At 41.4% G+C, this 17,410-nt stretch overlaps 1 protein-coding gene across 1 annotated transcript in view; it reads left to right on the top strand.

Annotated features, from left to right (window-relative positions):
* The window catches only part of LOC111974661 (glutamate receptor ionotropic, delta-2-like), a 741,584-nt gene that overhangs the window by 644,084 nt on the left and 80,090 nt on the right, over positions 1–17,410 (top strand). Inside the window, 1 exon segment of the mRNA XM_024002565.2 lies at positions 10,365–10,560. Coding sequence (XP_023858333.1) covers positions 10,365–10,560 — 196 coding nt within the window.

Below are 17,410 nucleotides of genomic sequence, written 5' to 3'. Positions count from 1 at the left end.
GTAATAGTACATCATTCACAGTGATAGTGCATCATTCACAAGTGATAGTACATCATTCACAAGTGATAGTACCATCATTCACAAGTGATAGTACATCATTCACAAGTGATAGGCACATTCACAATGATAGTGCATCATTCACAAGTGATAGTGATATCACAAGTGATAGTGCATCAATTCACAAGTGAAGTGCATCATTCACAAGTGATAGTTGCATCATTTCACAAGTGATAGTAACATTCATCTACAAGTGATAGTACATCATATCACAAGTGATACTGCATCATCCACAAGTGATAGTACATCATTCACAAGTGATAGTACATTATTCACAAGTGATAGTACATCATTCACAAAGTGAAGTACATCATTCACAAGTGATAGTGCAATCATTCACAAGTGATAGTGCATCATTCACAAGTGATAGTAACATCATTCACAAGTGACAATACATCATTCACAAGTGATAGTGCATCATTCACAAGTGATAGTACATCATTCACAAGTGATAGGCTAATATTGTCACCCATTAGACTATTCTTAATATAATCTTGTCTTTACGTATATAAATAATATGTGTGAAATTAGTTTTGATTTAGAATGGACCATTATCATGCACCTTGCCAACCAGGTAGGCTATACTCCTGTTGTAAAGAGAAGCAATGTGCTTAATATGAGGAAAGTTGAGAAGTACATTTATCAGGTCTAGCCTATAGAAATCTGATGGGATCCTCTTTTTAATAGAGGCCATTCAAACAGTTTTTTCAGGCAATTGCATAGCCTTTAGAAATGTTGTGCAACATGAGCTCATTAAGTGTTTGATTCAATTTTCGAAAACATATGCAATGATGTCAGCTTGATTAGAGAGACAATAGAGTGCTGAGTACCAGGCAGTTATCAAGTTTGGTAGGCTACTGATGACCATCAGTAGCAAGTAGAGCTTGGAGAAGCCTAGTTACCATGACTAAACGGTCACATGGAATTTGACTGCGGTCATGACTTGTTACTGCCGGTGTGGCAGTAATACAGTCACCGTAACAGCCCTACTCTGAGATCTATCTGGATATGAAATAACAAATGATTGTTCAAAACTGAGTTTTGTGGACGATTGTTTTTGTTTGTGAATCCTGTAGGAGGAGAGTGGAGCTGAAGCAGCAGAGCAGAGTCGGAACAGAACGTGTGAACAGTAGATAGGACTTGGTAGACACTGTGGGCGGATTGATAAAAGAGGAGAGATGGAGGACTGTGGATTTGGTTCAGAAAAAAGAAAAAGGGAGAGAATAGAAGAGAAGAGATGAGCGAGAGGAGATGTAGCAGAAGGATGAGTATGAGGATGGAGGGATGGACTKAGGGAAACAGTTATTTAGAGGACATAGCTCTCTGTCTCTCTCTCTYCGTCATAACCCAATCTCATACCACAGATGTCATATTTTCTGCTTTACTACAGACGGCAATAAAATACCTGAGCGGTTTCCTTCCTCTCCGGCAACTGAGTTAGGAAGGACGCTTGTATCTTTGTAGTGACTGGGTGTGWTGATACACCATCCAAAGTGTAATTAATAACTTCACCATGCTCAATGTGTGCTTTTTTTTTTTACCCATCTACCACTATGTGCCCTTTCTTTGCGAGGCATTGGAAACCTCCTGGTCTTTGTCGTTGAATCTGTGTTTAAAATTCACTGCTCGACAGGGATCTTACAGATAATTGCATGTGTGGAGTACACTATTATTGCATACAGATTCCATGCAATTTATTATGTGACTTTTTTTTTTACTCCTGAACTTATTTAGGCTTGCAATAACAAAGGGGTTGAATACTTGACTTGACATTTCAGCTTTTCATTTTTAATAATAAAGTAATATTAGTGTCATTCCACTTTGACATTATGGGATATTGTGTGTAGGTCAGTGAATGTTTTTTTCTACATTTAATCCATTTTAAATTCAGGCTGTAACATAACAAAATGTGGAAAAAGTCACGGGGTGTAAATACTTTCTTAATGCACTGTATATATACACAGGGTACCCGTTCTGAGTCGATGTGCAGGGGTACGAGGTAATTGAGGTAGATATGTGCAAATAACTAGGAATAAAGTGACAGATAATAAATAGTAGCAGTAGCGTATGTGATGAACCAAAAAAGTTAGTGCAAAAAGGGGTCAATGCAGATAGTCCGGGTAGCTATTTGGTTAACTATTTAACAAACTATTTAGCAGTCTTATGTCTTGGGGGTAGAAGCTGTTCCTTGTTTGTTCCAGACTTGGTTCATCATTACCGCTTGCGGTGGGTGCGGTAACAGAGTGAACAGTCTATGACTAGGGTGTCTGGAGTCTTTGAMMATTTTTKGGGCTTTCCTCTAACACCGCCTGGTATAGAGTTCCTGGATGGCAGGGAGCTCGGCCCCAGTGATGTACTGGGCTRTACGCACKACCCTCTGTAGYGCCTTCYGGTCGGATGCCAAGCAGTTGMCAYACCAAGCRGTGATGCAGCCAGTCAAGATGCTCTCRATGGTGCAGCTGTAGACATTTTTGAGGATCTGAGRGCCTATGCTAATCTTTTCAGCCTCCTGAGGGGAAGAGGCGTCATGGTCTCTTCATAACTGTGTTGGTGTGTGTGGACCATGCTAGATCCTTAGTGATTTGGACACCAAGGAACTTGAAGCTCTCGACCCGCTCCACTACAGCCCTGTCAATGTGAGTGGGGGCGTGCTTGGCCCACCATTTCCTGCAGTCTACGATCAGTTAGTTTGTCTTGCGGACATTGACTGAGAGGTTGTTGTTCTGGCACCACACTGCCAGGTCTCTGACCTCCGTATAGGCTGTCTCGTCATCGTCGGTGATCAGGCCTACCACCGTTGTGTCGTCGGCAAACTAAATGATGGTGTTGGAGTCCTGCACGGCCGCACAGCCTTGGGTCAACAGGAAGTACAGAAGGGGACTAAGCACGCACACCTGGGGGTGGCTCGTCAGGATGTCCAGGAACCAGTTTCAGAGGAAGTGTTCAGTTCCAGGGTCCTTAGCTTAGTGATGAGCTTGGAGGGTACTATTGTGTTGAATGCTGAGCTGTAGTCAATGATCAGCATTCTCRTGTAGGTGTTCTTCTTATCCATGTGTAAAAGTGTGGAGTGCAATAGAGGATTGCGCCATCTGTGAATCTGTTAAGGAGATATGCGAATTGGAGTGGGTCCAGGGTGTCTGGGTAATGGTGTTGATGTGMGCCATGACCAGCCTWTCAAAGCATGTCATGTCTACAGACGTGAGTGCTACGGGGCGATAGTCATTTAGACAGGTTRCCTTGGYATTCTTTGAGCACAGGGACTATGGTGGTCTGCTTGAAACATGTAGGTATTACAGACTGGGTCAGGCAGAGGTTGAAAATGTCAGTGAAGACACTTGCCAGCTGGTCAGCGCATTGCTCTGAGTACRTGTCCTGRWAATCCGTCTGAATGTTAACCTGTTTAAAGGTCTTACTCAAATCGGCTAKAGAGAGCATGATCACACAGTCRTCCTGAAYAGCTGTTACTGTCATGCATGGTTCAGTGTTGCTTGCCTCGAGCATAGAAGGCATTTAGCTTGCGTCACTGGGCAGTTTGCGGCTGGGTTTCCCTATATAATTCATGATAATTTGCAAGCCCTGCTACAGCCGACAAGCATCAGAGCCAGTGTAGTAGGATTCGATCTTGTCCTGTATTGACGCTTTGCCTGTTTGATGGTTTGTCGGACACTGCTACCATGCGTTCACATTAATGTAGAAGTGTTAATTTAGAAACGAATTATATTCTTATTTACAATAAAAGTCACTACAAAATGACACAATATATTATTTACCATTCATTTCTATTGGGCACAAAATAATCTGAAACACAAACAAAACAAATGCACCCAACGAGTGTGTAGAGTCACAATCTTGATGTAGTGATCGGAAAGGGGAAACCTAGTCAGTTGTACAACTGAACGCATTCACTGAAATGTGTCTTCCACATTTAACCCAACCCCTCTGAATCAAGAGGTGCGGGGGGGGGGGGGGGCTGCCTTAGTCGACATGCACGTCATCGGTACACGGGGAACAGTGGGTTAACTCCTTGCTCAGGGGCAGAACGACAGATTTGAACTTTGTCAGCTTGGGGATTCGATCCAGCAACCTTTTGGTTACTGGCCCAACGCTCCCACCCGCCCCAGACTACCATTGCGTGCAAATAATATGAGACCAAACACTTTCTACTACTTTAATACACATAAGTTAATTTGTCCCACTATGGGGGACTATGTACAAAAAGTGCTGTAATATCTAAACGGTTCCCATATGGATGAAAATGCTCTCAAATTAAAGCTGACTTCTGCACTTTAACCTCATGTTTATTGTATCATTTCAAATCCAGAGCCAAAACATACAAAAATACTTTTGGAGTCACTGTATGTCATTGTGTATGTCATTGTGTCTCAATGTAATCAAGGTATAAAACTATTGTTATTTTCAAATCAATCTCATTTTGGGCTTAGTTGTGGTCGATTTGCAGTGTAAAAATAATAATAATAATTTTCCGCCCGACCATTCGCTCAGACAAAAATTGTCCTGTGGCTGAATCTAGTTCCATGCCTAGAGAATGTGTTAGCTTCCTGTACAAATTATCTCTAAAGACAGTCACAAAGGCAATAATCAAGTGATGTTAAGTCCATTTCCTTGTTCAATGAGCAGCTCGGCTAAAGGTAATTGGTAGTGGGACAAACAAAAACACAAGCCAAGATTACAGAGGAGCTGAAGAGGGAGCCTTAATAGATGTTAAGGTTTAGACGCCAGACTGATAAGCTTTGTCCCAAACTGCACCCTATTCCCTATCTAATGCACTACTTTTACCTAGAGCCCTATGGGCCCTGTTCATTTGTAGTGCACTACATAGCAAGCAGGGGCCATTTGGGACCGTGGTCTGCCATCCCGCACCCACCCCACCATCACCCTCACCTCCCTATCTCCATGTACCCACACATTACTTAAGGAGAATCTCCCCTTAAACATTTGGTGGCAAAGATCATTAAAACCTTCAAAGGGGTTTGAGAGTAGCTGGAGAGAGTGGGGGGATGGATTGAGGGAGTGAAAGGGGGGGGGGGTATGCTTATGTAACAGTAATCAATAGTAATCCTCTTAAGGTAAAATATCTCCAAATATAAAATAACAAAAACCCACATTTAAAGTGAATTATCACTCAATTAAGATATTTAGGTTTGCTTAGACTTCACTTTTTGCAGCGTAAAATTCTTGATAACCTTAATAATGACAGAAGAGTCATAGTAGTGATGGTAACAACAGAAGAGTCTAGTAGTAAGGTAACAACAGAAGAGTCTTAGTAGTGAATGGTAACAACAGAAGAGGCATAGTACTGATGGTAACAACAGAAGAGTCATAGTAGTGATGGTAACAACAGAAGAGTCTTAAGTAGTGAAGGTAACAACAGAAGAGTCATAGTAGTGATGGTAAAACATAAAGAGTCTTAGTAGTGAGGTAACAACAGAAGAGTCGAAGCAGTGATGGTAACAACAGAAGAGTCATAGTAGTGATGGTAACAACAGAAGAGTCTTAGTAGTGAGGTAACAACAGAAGAGTCTTAGTAGGGATGGTAACAACAGAAGAGTCATAGTAGTGATGGTAACAACAGAAGAGTCTTAGTAGTGATGGTAACAACAGAGAGTCATAGTAGTGAGGTAACAACAGAAGAGTTAGTAGTGATGGTAACAACAGAAGAGTCTAGTAGTGATGGTAACAACAGAAAGTCATAGTAGTGATGGTAACAAAGAAGAGTCTTAGTAGTGAAGGTAACAACAAAGAGTCTAGAGTGATGGTAAAACAGAAGAGTCTTAGTAGTGATGGTAACAACAGAAGAGTCTAGTAGTGATGGTAACAACAGAAGAGTCTTAGTAGTGATGGAACAAAAAGATATAGTAGTGATGGTAACAACAGAAGAGTCTTAGTAGTGATGGTAACAACAGAAGAGTCTTAGTAGTGATGGTAACAACAGAAGAGTCATAGTAGTGAGGTAACACAGAAGAGTCATAGTAGTGATGGTAACAACATAAGAGTCTTAGTAGTGATGGTAACAACAGAAGAGTCATAGTAGTGAGGTAACAACAGAAGAGTCTTAGTAGTGAAGGTAGAACAGAAGAGTCTTAGTAGTGATGGTAACAACAGAAGAAGTCATAGTAGTGATGGTAACAACAGAAGAGTCTTAGTAGTGATGGTAACAACAGAAGAGTCATAGTAGTGATGGTAACAACAGAAGAGTCTTAGTAGTGAAGGTAACAACAGAAGAGTCATAGTAGTGATGGTAACAACATAAGAGTCTTAGTAGTGAAGGTAACAACAGAAGAGTTCGTAGTAGTGATGGTAACAACAGAAAAGTCATAGTAGTGATGTAACAACAGAAGAGTCTTAGTAAGTGAGGTAACAACAGAAGAGTCTTAGTAGTGAGTAACAAAAGAGTCTAGTAGATGGTAACAACAGAAGAGTCATAGTAGTGATGGTAACAACAGAAGAGTCTTAGTAGTGAAGGTAACAACAGAAGAGTTTAGTAGTGATGGTAACAACAGAAGAGTCATAGTAGTGATGGTAACAACAGAAGAGTCTTAGTAGTGATGGTAACAACAGAAGAGTCATAGTAGTGAGGTAACACAGAAGATCTTAGTAGTGAAGGTAAACAACAGAAGATCTTAGTAGTGATGGTAACAACAGAAGAGTCATAGTAGTGATGGTAACAACAGAAGAGTCTAAGTAGTGATGGTAAACAACGAATTTAATAGTAGTGATGGTAACAATAGACATTTTTATGGTAGGGATGGTAAAACAGAAGAGTCATAGTAGTGAAGGTAACAACAGAAGAGTCTTAGTGAGTGAAGGTAACAACAGAAGAGTCTTAAGTAGTGATGGTAACAACAGGAAGAGTCTTAGTAGTGATGTAACAACAGACATTTAATAGTAGTGATGGTAACAAAGACATTTATGGTAGGGATGGTAAAAACAGAAGAGTCATAGTAGTGATGGTAACAACAGAAGAGTCTTAGTAGTGATGGTAACAACAGAAGAGTCTTAGTAGTGATGGTAACAACAGACATGTATAATAGTAGTGATGGTAACAAAGAAGCTATATAGGAGTGATGGTAACAACAGACGTTTAATAGTAGTGATGGTAAAAACAGAAGCTATATAGTAGTGATGGTAACAACAGAAGCTATATAGTAGTAATGGTAACAACAGAAGCTAAATAGTAGTGATGGTAACAAACAGACGTTTTATAGTATGATGGTAACAACAGAAGAGTCTTAGTAGTGATGGTAACAACAGAAGAGTCTAGTAGTGATGGTAACAACAGACATGTAATAGTAGTGATGGTAACAACAGAAGCTATATAGTATGATGGACAACAGAGTTAAGTAGTAGTGATGTAACAACAGAAGCTATATAGTAGTGATGGTAACAACAGAAGCTATATAGTAGTGATGGTAAAAACAGAAGCTAAATAGTAGTGATGGTAACAACAGAAGCTATATAGTAGTGATGGTAACAACAGACGTTTAATAGTAGTGATGGTAACAACAAGAGCTATATAGTAGTGATGGTAACAACAGAAGCTATATAGTAGTGATGGTAAAAACAAGAGCTATATAGTAGTGATGGTAACAACAGAAGCTATATAGTAGTGATGGTAACAACAGACGTTTAATAGTAGTGATGGTAACAAACAGACGCTATATAGTAGTGATGTGACAACAGAAGCTAATAGTAGTGATGGTAACAACAGACGTATATAGTAGTGAACACAGAAGCTATATAGTAGTGATGGTACAACAGAACGTTTAATAGTAGTGATGGTAACAACAGACGTTTATAGTAGTGATGGTAACAAGACGTAATAAGTAGTGATGGTAACAACAGAACGTTTAATAGTAGTGATGGTAACAACAGAAGCTATATAGTAGTGATGGTAACAACAGACGTTTAATAGTAGTGATGGTAACAACAGAAGCTTATATAGTAGTGATGGTAACAACAGAAGCTATATAGTAGTGATGGTAACAACAGAAGCTATATATAGTGATGGTAACAACAAGCTATATAGTAGTGATGGTAACAACAGACGTTTAATAGTAGTGATGGTAACAAAGAAGCTATATAGTAGTGATGGTAACAACAGACGTTTAATAGTAGTGATGGTAACAACAGAAGCTATATAGTAGTGATGGTAACAACAGAAGCTATATAGTAGTGAGGTAACAACAGACGTTTAATAGTAGTGATGGTAAACACAGAAGCTATATAGTAAGTGATGGTAACAACAGAAGCTATATAGTAGTGATGGTAACAACAGAAGCTATATAGTAGTGATGGTAACAACAGAAGCTATATAGTAGTGATGGTAACAACAGACGTTTAATAGTAGTGATGGTAACAACAGAAGCTATATAGTAGTGATGGTAAAACAGAAGCTATAAGTAGTGATGGTAACAACAGAAGCTATATAGTAGTGATGGTAACAACAGAAGCTATATAGTAGTGATGGTAACAACAGACTTTAATAGTAGTGATGGTAACAACAGAAGCTATATAGTAGTGATGGTAACAACAGACGTTTAATAGTAGTGATGGTAACAACAGAAGCTATATAGTAGTGATGGTAACAACAGAAGCTATATAGTAGTGATGGTAACAACAGAAGCTATAGTAGTGATGGTAAAACAGAAGCTATATAGTAGTGATGGTAACAACAGACGTTAATAGTAGTGATGGTAACAACGAAGCTATATGTAGTGATGGTAACAACAGAAGCTATATAGTAGTGATGGTAACAACAGAAGCTATATAGTAGTGATGGTAACAACAGAAGCTATATAGTAGTGATGGTAACAACAGAAGCTATATAGTAGTGATGGTAACAACAGAAGCTATATAGAGTGTATGGTAACAACAGAAGCTATATAGTAGTGATGGTAACAACAGAAGCTATATAGTAGTGATGGTAACAACAGAAGCTATATAGTAGTGATGGTAACAACAGAAGCTATATAGTAGTGATGGTAACAACAGAAGCTAATAGTAGTGATGGTAACAACGAGCTATATAGTAGTGATGGTAACAACAGAAGCTATATAGTAGTGATGGTAACAACAGAAGCTATATAGTAGTGATGGTAACAACAAGACGTTAATAGTAGTGATGGTAACAACAGAAGCTATATAGTAGTGATGGTAACAACAGAAGCTATATAGTAGTGATGGTAACAACAGACGTTAAGTAGTGATGTAACAACAGAAGCTATATAGTAGTGATGGTAACAACAGAAGCTATATAGTAGTGATGGTAACAACAGAAGCTATATAGTAGTGTGGTAACAACAGACGTTAATAGTAGTGATGGTAACAACAGACGTTTAATAGAGTGTGGTAACAACAGAAGCTATATAGTAGTGATGGTAACAACAGACGTTTAATAGTAGTGATGGTAACACAGAAGCTATATAGTAGTGATGGTAACAACGAAGCATATAGTAGTGATGGTAACAACAGAAGCTATATAGTAGTGATGGTAACAACAGACGTTTAATAGTAGTGATGGTAACAACAGAAGCTATATAGTAGTGATGTACAACAGCTAATAGTAGTGATGGTAACAAACAGAAGCTATATAGTAGTGATGGTAACAACAGAAGCTATATAGTAGTGATGGTAACAACAGAAGCTATATAGTAGTGATGGTAACAACAGAAGCTATATAGTAGTGATGGTAACAACAGAAGCTATATAGTAGTGATGGTAACAACAGAAGCTATATAGTAGTGATGGTAAAACACAGAAGCATATAGTAGTGATGGTAACACACAGAAGCTATATAGTAGTGATGGTAACAACAGACGTTTAATAGTAGTGATGGTGATACAGTTGTTGTTCTCCTAATTACATCGGTGGCTTCTGTTAAAGCAATTTGACAAACAAACAGTCATTAGTCCCAGTTATGGTTTTTTATTACAGTTGTAAATGGTGAGTGTTTGAAGACTGTAGCATTGTAATTAAAATACCTTCATTTCCCTTGAGGTGGAAATGGTATGACTCTACTGACTAGTGCTTTTATGACATCCCTCCATTATACCCCTTTTAGTGGAACTACAGGGAGCTTCTTAACAGTTGGTTCGCTGGCTTACCCTTAATTAGCTTCAAGTTATGATCTCGGCACTGACTCTGTGTGTGTGCCTCGGTAGGTGTGTGGGTGCGCAGTCTGATTATTTCAACTACAAGTGTAGTTCCATGTCAACCCCATGTTCTAATGTATGTGTACATGGTGACCTACATTTCCCATAAACCTCCCCCTTCTGTCTCTCTCTATAGGTCTCTCCAAGACCTGTCCAAGCAGACAGAGTTGCCGTACGGGACGGTGTTGGACTCGGCTGTGTACGAGCAGGTGCGCAGTAAGGCCATGAACCCCTTTGAGAGGGACCCCATGTACTCCCAGATGTGGCGCATGATCAACCGCACCGGAGGGGCCGACAACAACGTGGACGAGTCCAAGGAGGGCATCCGCAAGGTACACCACTTTACATGGTCTACACCAGGGCTGCCCAACCCTCTTCCTGGAGATCTACTGTCCTGTAGGTTTTCAGCCCAACCCGCTTCCTGGAGATCTATCGTCCTGTAGGTTTTCAGCCCAACCCTCTTCCTGGAGATCTACTGTCCTGTAGGTTTTCAGTCCAACCCTCTTCCTGGAGATCTACTGTCCTGTAGGTTTCCAACCCAACCCTCATCCTGGAGATCTACTGTCCTGTAGGTTTTCAGTCCAACCCTAATTTAGCTTATCTGATTCAGCTAGTTAAGGTCTTGTTGAGCAGCTAATTAGTAGAATCATGTGTGTTAAATTAGGGTTGGACTGAAACTCACAGGACGGTAGATCTCCAGGAASAGGGTTGGGCAGCCCTGGTCTATGACATTTAGCAGATGATTTTATCCAATGGTACGTACAGTACAGTGAGTGAGGATATATTAGTATGTGTGAACCCGGTTGAACGATGTAGTGTGTGAACCCACAAACCTAATATGACGCAAACCTGTCATTGCTAGCGTCATACTCTTACCAACTGAGGCACACGAGATCACGTGTCCTGGTGTGTCCTAAACGTACTAATCATTTATGCGTTTCATAGGGTTTTATATATCTCCTCTGGCTGGGTGACATGTGTTGTACATGTGTTCATTATTCCTCCCTAACAAGCAAAAAGGCAGTAATTGCTCATAGTGTGGAACTGAGAAAAATTGCTTTTATTTACCTTGRTTTCACAGTAACTTCATGCAGTTACTGCTAACATGACCCCCATTTTCTCCAAAACACAATAGAGGCAGGATACTTGTCCACATGATTAAGCATGTATTTAATGTAGSAAAAATGGCATTAACTCATTTTAGACCAAATGAGCAGAACTACTTTTTTGCTTGGTAGGGCAGTATTGTCARTAGCTTGTTAACCTACAACTACAGACAAAACCCTAACACGTGAGAGAGACAGAGGGGAGAGGTTGGACTCTAAACGATGCCTGTGAGATATGCATGGTTTAGCACTCAATCCCCTAAATGATTACTTAGTACCATAAGTGCCTGGTACAGGTACATAAATGTKTCGTCTGTTATCTCTCAATATAAATGTATAATTGTATAGATCCTCCCYGGTGTTCTTTTATTTTCGTAGAAAATATTTTCATTCGTAAATTGGACCCGACGTAGGTTTGCAACCCAAATGAYAACCTGTTCCCTATTTAGTGCACTACTTTTGACCAGGACTCATAGGGCTCTGGTTAAAAGCAGTACACTATATAGAGAGTATGTTGCCATTAGGGATGCACACTTGGTAGAAGCAATTAAAGCGATGGTAAATTAGTGAATTATGGCTTCAAGCCTTCGACTCCTCGACATAAAGATTATTAGAGCTGAATAGCTTGGTTTCATGAATTAGTCCRCGTTTTATTGGGATGATCAGCACTCCCAGGTGCTCGGATAAATATTGCATGACAAGGGTGACACCCCCGGAGTAGCAGACAAGTACAACAACTATGAAGCTTAATGCAAGCCGTCATTCCCACTGCACTCTTACTCTCCATGTATTTGTCTCTCTTAGTATCTCCCCCCTCCCTTTATCACCGGGCTGTAGGCTCAACATCTCCCTCTAGTGTAATATTGGTGTCCCTGACTCGATCCCATGCAGGACAAGTTTGCCTCACCTAAACCAGAATCGTTCTATTTTTTTTTTTACCCTTTCTTAAAGGATTTGTTTAATTCAGTTTGTCTGTTTGTTTTCAAGTGTAATCTCTGGAAATCTTCTGTCAGGAGGGCCAGTGAGTCCAGCAGCCCTCCTTTGGTCCCCTATAGTTTGTTTTGTGGATCTATTTTTCCTTCTCGTATCCTATGTCCTGTCGTTCGAGTGTTGACAGTTCTATGTTCCACACACTGTCAATAAACCTCTCAGAATATAAGTCCCAGGCACTATGGATTTTCTCCCCAACACTGTTCAGATTGCAATCATTGTAGCAGAATAATATTATCTGTCAGATCCACTGTGTTTATCTTATCAGGAATATATAGCAGAGCCCTGAAGGACATTACGTTAGGGGTAGCAATGCCAATCTCTGCCACTTCAGTCTAAACTCAGAACGTTCAATAGACTTTTAGATTCACACATCTATTCTTGATATCACAGCCATTTGCAATTGAAGCTCAGAACATTCAATACTGTTGTATATGTTCCAACTGTTCTTGATATCACAGCCATTTGCCTAGTAGGATGTGAATGCCAATCAATGTTATGCGATGTCATTGCAGTCCTTGGGAACCACACTTCTGTGCAAGGTTTTCACTGATATTTCATCAACGTACATGAAATTCCTGTTCATTAGTAAAAAAATAAATAAATAACTGTAAACACTTTTAACATGGATAAATACAGTGCATCTGGAAASTATTCAGACCCCTTGACTTTTTACACATTTTGTTACGTTACAGCCTTATTCTARAATGGATTACATTAATTGTTTTGCTCATCAATCTACACACAATACCCCATAATGACAAAGTGAAAACAGGTTTTTAGAATTTTTTGCAAATGTATTAAAAAAAAAAAAAACATACCTTATTTACATATGTATTCAGACCCTTTGTTATGACACTTGAAATTGAGCTCAGTGTATCCTGTTTCCATTGATCATCTTTAAGATGTTTCTACAACTTGATTGGAATCCACCTGTGGTAAATTCTATTGATTGGACATGATTTGGAAAGGCACACACCTGTCTATAAAAGGTCCTACAGTTGACAGTGCATGTCAGAGCAAACACCAAGCCATGAAGTCGAAGGAATTGTCCGTAGAGCTCCGAGACAGGATTGTGTTGAGGCACAGATCTGGGGAAGGGTACAAAAAACTTCTGCAGCATTGAAGGTCCCCAAGAWCACATTGGCCTCCATCATTCTTAAATGGAAGACGTTTTGAACCACCGAGACTTCCTAGGGCTGGCCGCCCAGCCAAACTGGGCAATCGGGGGAAAGGGGCCTTGGTCAGGGAGGTGACCTAGAACCCGGTGTTAATTTTGACAGAGCCCCAGAGTTCCTCTGTGGAGATGTGAGAACCTTCCAGAGGGACAATCATCTCTGCAGCACTCCAGCAATCAGGCCTTTGTGGTAGAGTGGCCAGATAGAAGCCACTCCTCAGTAAAAGGCACATGACAGCCCACTTGGAGTTTGCCAAAAGACACCTAAAGGACTCTCAGACCATGAGAAACAAGATTCTCGGGTCTGATGAAACCAAGACTGAATGCTTTAGCCTGAATGCCAAGCGTGACGTCTGGACGAAACCTTGCACCATTCCTACAGTGAAGCATGGTGGTGGCAGTATCATGCTGTTGGGATGTTTTTTTCAGAGGCAGGGACTGAGAGACTAGTCAGTATCGAGGGAAAGAAGAACAGAGCAAATTACACAAAGAGCCTTGATGATTTTTGTATTTGCAGCAGCTACTCTTCCTGGGGTCCGGCAAGTTACCTGGTGTGGAATAGAGTTCCATGTAGTCATGGCTCTATGTAGTACTGTGTGCCTCCCACAGTCTGTTCTGGACTTGGGGACTGTCAAAAAACCTCTGGTGGCATGTGTTGTTCCCCGGGCGCTAAAGACGTGGGTGTCAATTATGCAGCCCCCCGTACCACTCTGATTCAGAGGGGTTGGGTTGAAATATGGCACCCCCCCCGCACCACTCTGATTCAGAGGGGTTGGGTTGAAATATGGCAGCCCCACGCACCACTCTGATTCAGAGGGGTTGGGTTGAAATATGGCAGCCCCACGCACCACTCTGATTCAGAGGGGTTGGGTTGAAATATGGCAGCCCCCCCGCACCACTCTGATTCAGAGGGGTTGGGTTGAAATGAGGAAGACACATTTCAGTTGAAGGCATTCAGCAGTACAACTGACTAGGTATCCCCTTGTTTCTTCTTCTTTTTACTCAGTTTAGTCACATGATTTCTCAATTTGCAGTACGTTTGCCAATCGGTTGTGCAGCCAGAGTTATTTGCCATTCCTTTTGCCTCATCCCTCTCAACCATACATTTTTTCAATTCTTCATCAATCCACGGGGATTTAACAGTTTTTASAGTAATTTTCTTAAAGGGTGCATGCTTATTACTGGGATAAGCAATTTCATAAATGTGTCAAGTGCAACGTCTGTTTGCTCCCCATTACACACCAAGGACCAACAAATATTCTTTACATCAACAACGTAGGAATCACTACAAAACGCCTAGTATGACCTCTTATACACTATATTAGGTCCAGCCTTTGGAACTTTTCCTAGATATGGCTGTTATATTGTGATCACTACATCCGATGATCTGGATACCTGCTCCAGAATGCTCAGGACCTCAGACTGGGGCAAAGGTTCACCTTCCAACAGGACAACGACCCTCAGCACAAGGCCAAGACACTGCAGGAGTGGCTTCGGGACAAGTCTCTGAAGGTCCTTGAGTGGCCCAGCCAGAGCCCGGACTTGAACCCGATCGAACATCTCTGGAGAGACCTGAAAATAGCTGTGCAGCAACGCTCCCCATCCAACCTGACAGAGCCTGATAGGATCTGCAGAGAAGAATGGGAGAAACTCCCCAAATAGAGGTGTGCCAAGCTTGTAGTGTCATATCCAAGAAGACTCAAGGCTGTAACCGCTGCCAAAGGAGCTTCAACAAAGTACTCAGTAAAGGGTCTGAATACTTATGTAAATGTGATATTTCAGGTATTTATTTTTAATACATTTGCAAAACAATTCTAAAAACCTGTTTTTGATTTGTCATTATGGGGAATTGTGTGTAGACTGATGAGGGGGGGGGGAAACAATGTTATCCATTTTAGAATGAGAATGTAACGTAACGAAATGTGTAAAAAGTCAAAAGGGGTCTGAATACTTTCAGAATGCACTGTACATGTTTTATTAAATACTTTTGGCCTTTCCAGTATACCCTGAAACACTACTCTAATAGTATGGTTCCAATCACTGGTCATTCTCGAGCGGCCTGAATCCGAGGCTGTACAACTTCTCTTTTACTACGTCAGTGTCCTCCAGAGAAGGAAAATGGCCGCCAGTTCCACATATGTATGCTGCTCTGTCTGGACTAATGAGAGTAGCTATAAATATTATGCTAATAACTCAGGTTATGGTTAATCATCCTTCTGCTACTTGGTTCTTCCCTTGATGCAGGAGGAAATGGTAATGGCTAAGAGATAGAGGGGAGGGAGGCAAGGAGAGGGAGATGGGAAGTGTCTTTGGCTGACTACGAATGAGGCCGTCCTTTACACTGCGGTGCTCAAAGTGATCTCAGTCATTTTTCTCAATGTGCCAACTTCATTATCATGGGCTTGTATTGCAAAGGCAGACAGACAGACAGAGACAGACAGACAGACAGACAGACAGACAGACAGACAGACAGACAGACAGACAGACAGACAGACAGACATCTTCTAACTTCGCGCACTCTCTTCTTCCTTCTCTTCTCTCTCTCCTCTCTCTCTCTCTCTCTCTCTCTCTGTCCATTTCTCTCTCTCCTTTCTCTCTCTCTTCTCTCGATCGTCCCTCTCTCTCCTCTCTCTCCCTCTCTCTTCGAAGGGACACTCTTCTTTCTCCTCTTTCTCTCGAATCTCTCTCTCTCTCCCTTCTCTCTCTTCTCTCTCTTTCTCTCTCTCCCTCTCTCTCCCTTCTCTCTCCTTATGTCTCTCTCTCCTTTCTTCTACTCTCTCTGTTCTCTCTCTCTGCTCTCTTCCTTTCTCTCTCTTTTCGTTCTTTCTCCCCTGCTCACCTTTCTCCTCTCTACCCTTTCCTCCGCGTCATACTCTTCTCTCTTCCTCCGCCTCTCTACTCCTCTCTCTCTTCCGTCAAGTCTCTCTGCGATCTCTACATCAACTCGATGCATTTGTGAGAGACTTTTTTGCGCCCCTGCTCCCCTCCCAGCCTTCTCTCCTCTCTGCACCCCTCAACCTGTCTCGTCCCTCTTTCCCATCTCTGCTGACAACATATCGAGTCCATCATGTCTTTACATTTGCCTCTCCTCCTCCTTTAATGCTCCAGTTAAATCTCCCCAGACCTGCCCTCCCGCGCTCCCACCCTCTCATACTCATGAGACAGAACAAAGTCACACTGTTATGCTGCATGCAAAAGTGGAACCGATTATTACTGAGGAAAATGTGTTTGAAGTTTGAAATCTAATTACATTATCACTGTGAAATGTAACTGTTTAGTGATTTAAGACATTAATTCATGGCCTTCAAAAGTGAAGTTCGGATAACTCAACTTATCTTAGTTTTTGAGCCAAGCAACACATTGTTTTGTAAATACCAGTACTAATTTCATTGAGTGACTTAGAAGGTTCTGTTTTACAGTGTCTGTGTAAGAGACCAGTAGCCTCAGATATATTGCAGAGATAGGTTCCTGGTATTCTGTCCACCTGTCAAATATGAGCTGGTGACTGATATTCTGCAGAGACAGTTCAACACGAATGATACACATCTGTCATCTACCACAGCTGCCCCACTATGCCCGTACCCTGCAACTGCCAAGCTCGGACCTGTTGCCCTTGACGACTGGCAAACGCACCACACGGGAACATTTTAACACCATCAAATACACACACCATAGGGCTACAGGTCCCTCAGGCACAGAGGGTGTTTAAGAAGCCATGGACAGAGTAAACAGGTGTTAGAGAGGCTGTCAGAGCACCAAGCCACTCCAGAGAGCACACACAGTGGGAGACAGACAGACAGACAGACAGACAGACAGCACAGACAGACAGACAGAAACAGACAGACAGACAGACAGGCAGGCAGGCAGGCAGGCAGGCAGGCAGCGCAGGCAGGCAGGCAGGCAGGCAGG

The sequence above is a fragment of the Salvelinus sp. IW2-2015 genome, linkage group LG15 (assembly GCF_002910315.2).
Source record: "Salvelinus sp. IW2-2015 linkage group LG15, ASM291031v2, whole genome shotgun sequence".
NCBI lineage: Eukaryota > Metazoa > Chordata > Actinopteri > Salmoniformes > Salmonidae > Salvelinus > Salvelinus sp. IW2-2015.
This window is presented reverse-complemented; position numbering and strand designations above follow the sequence as displayed.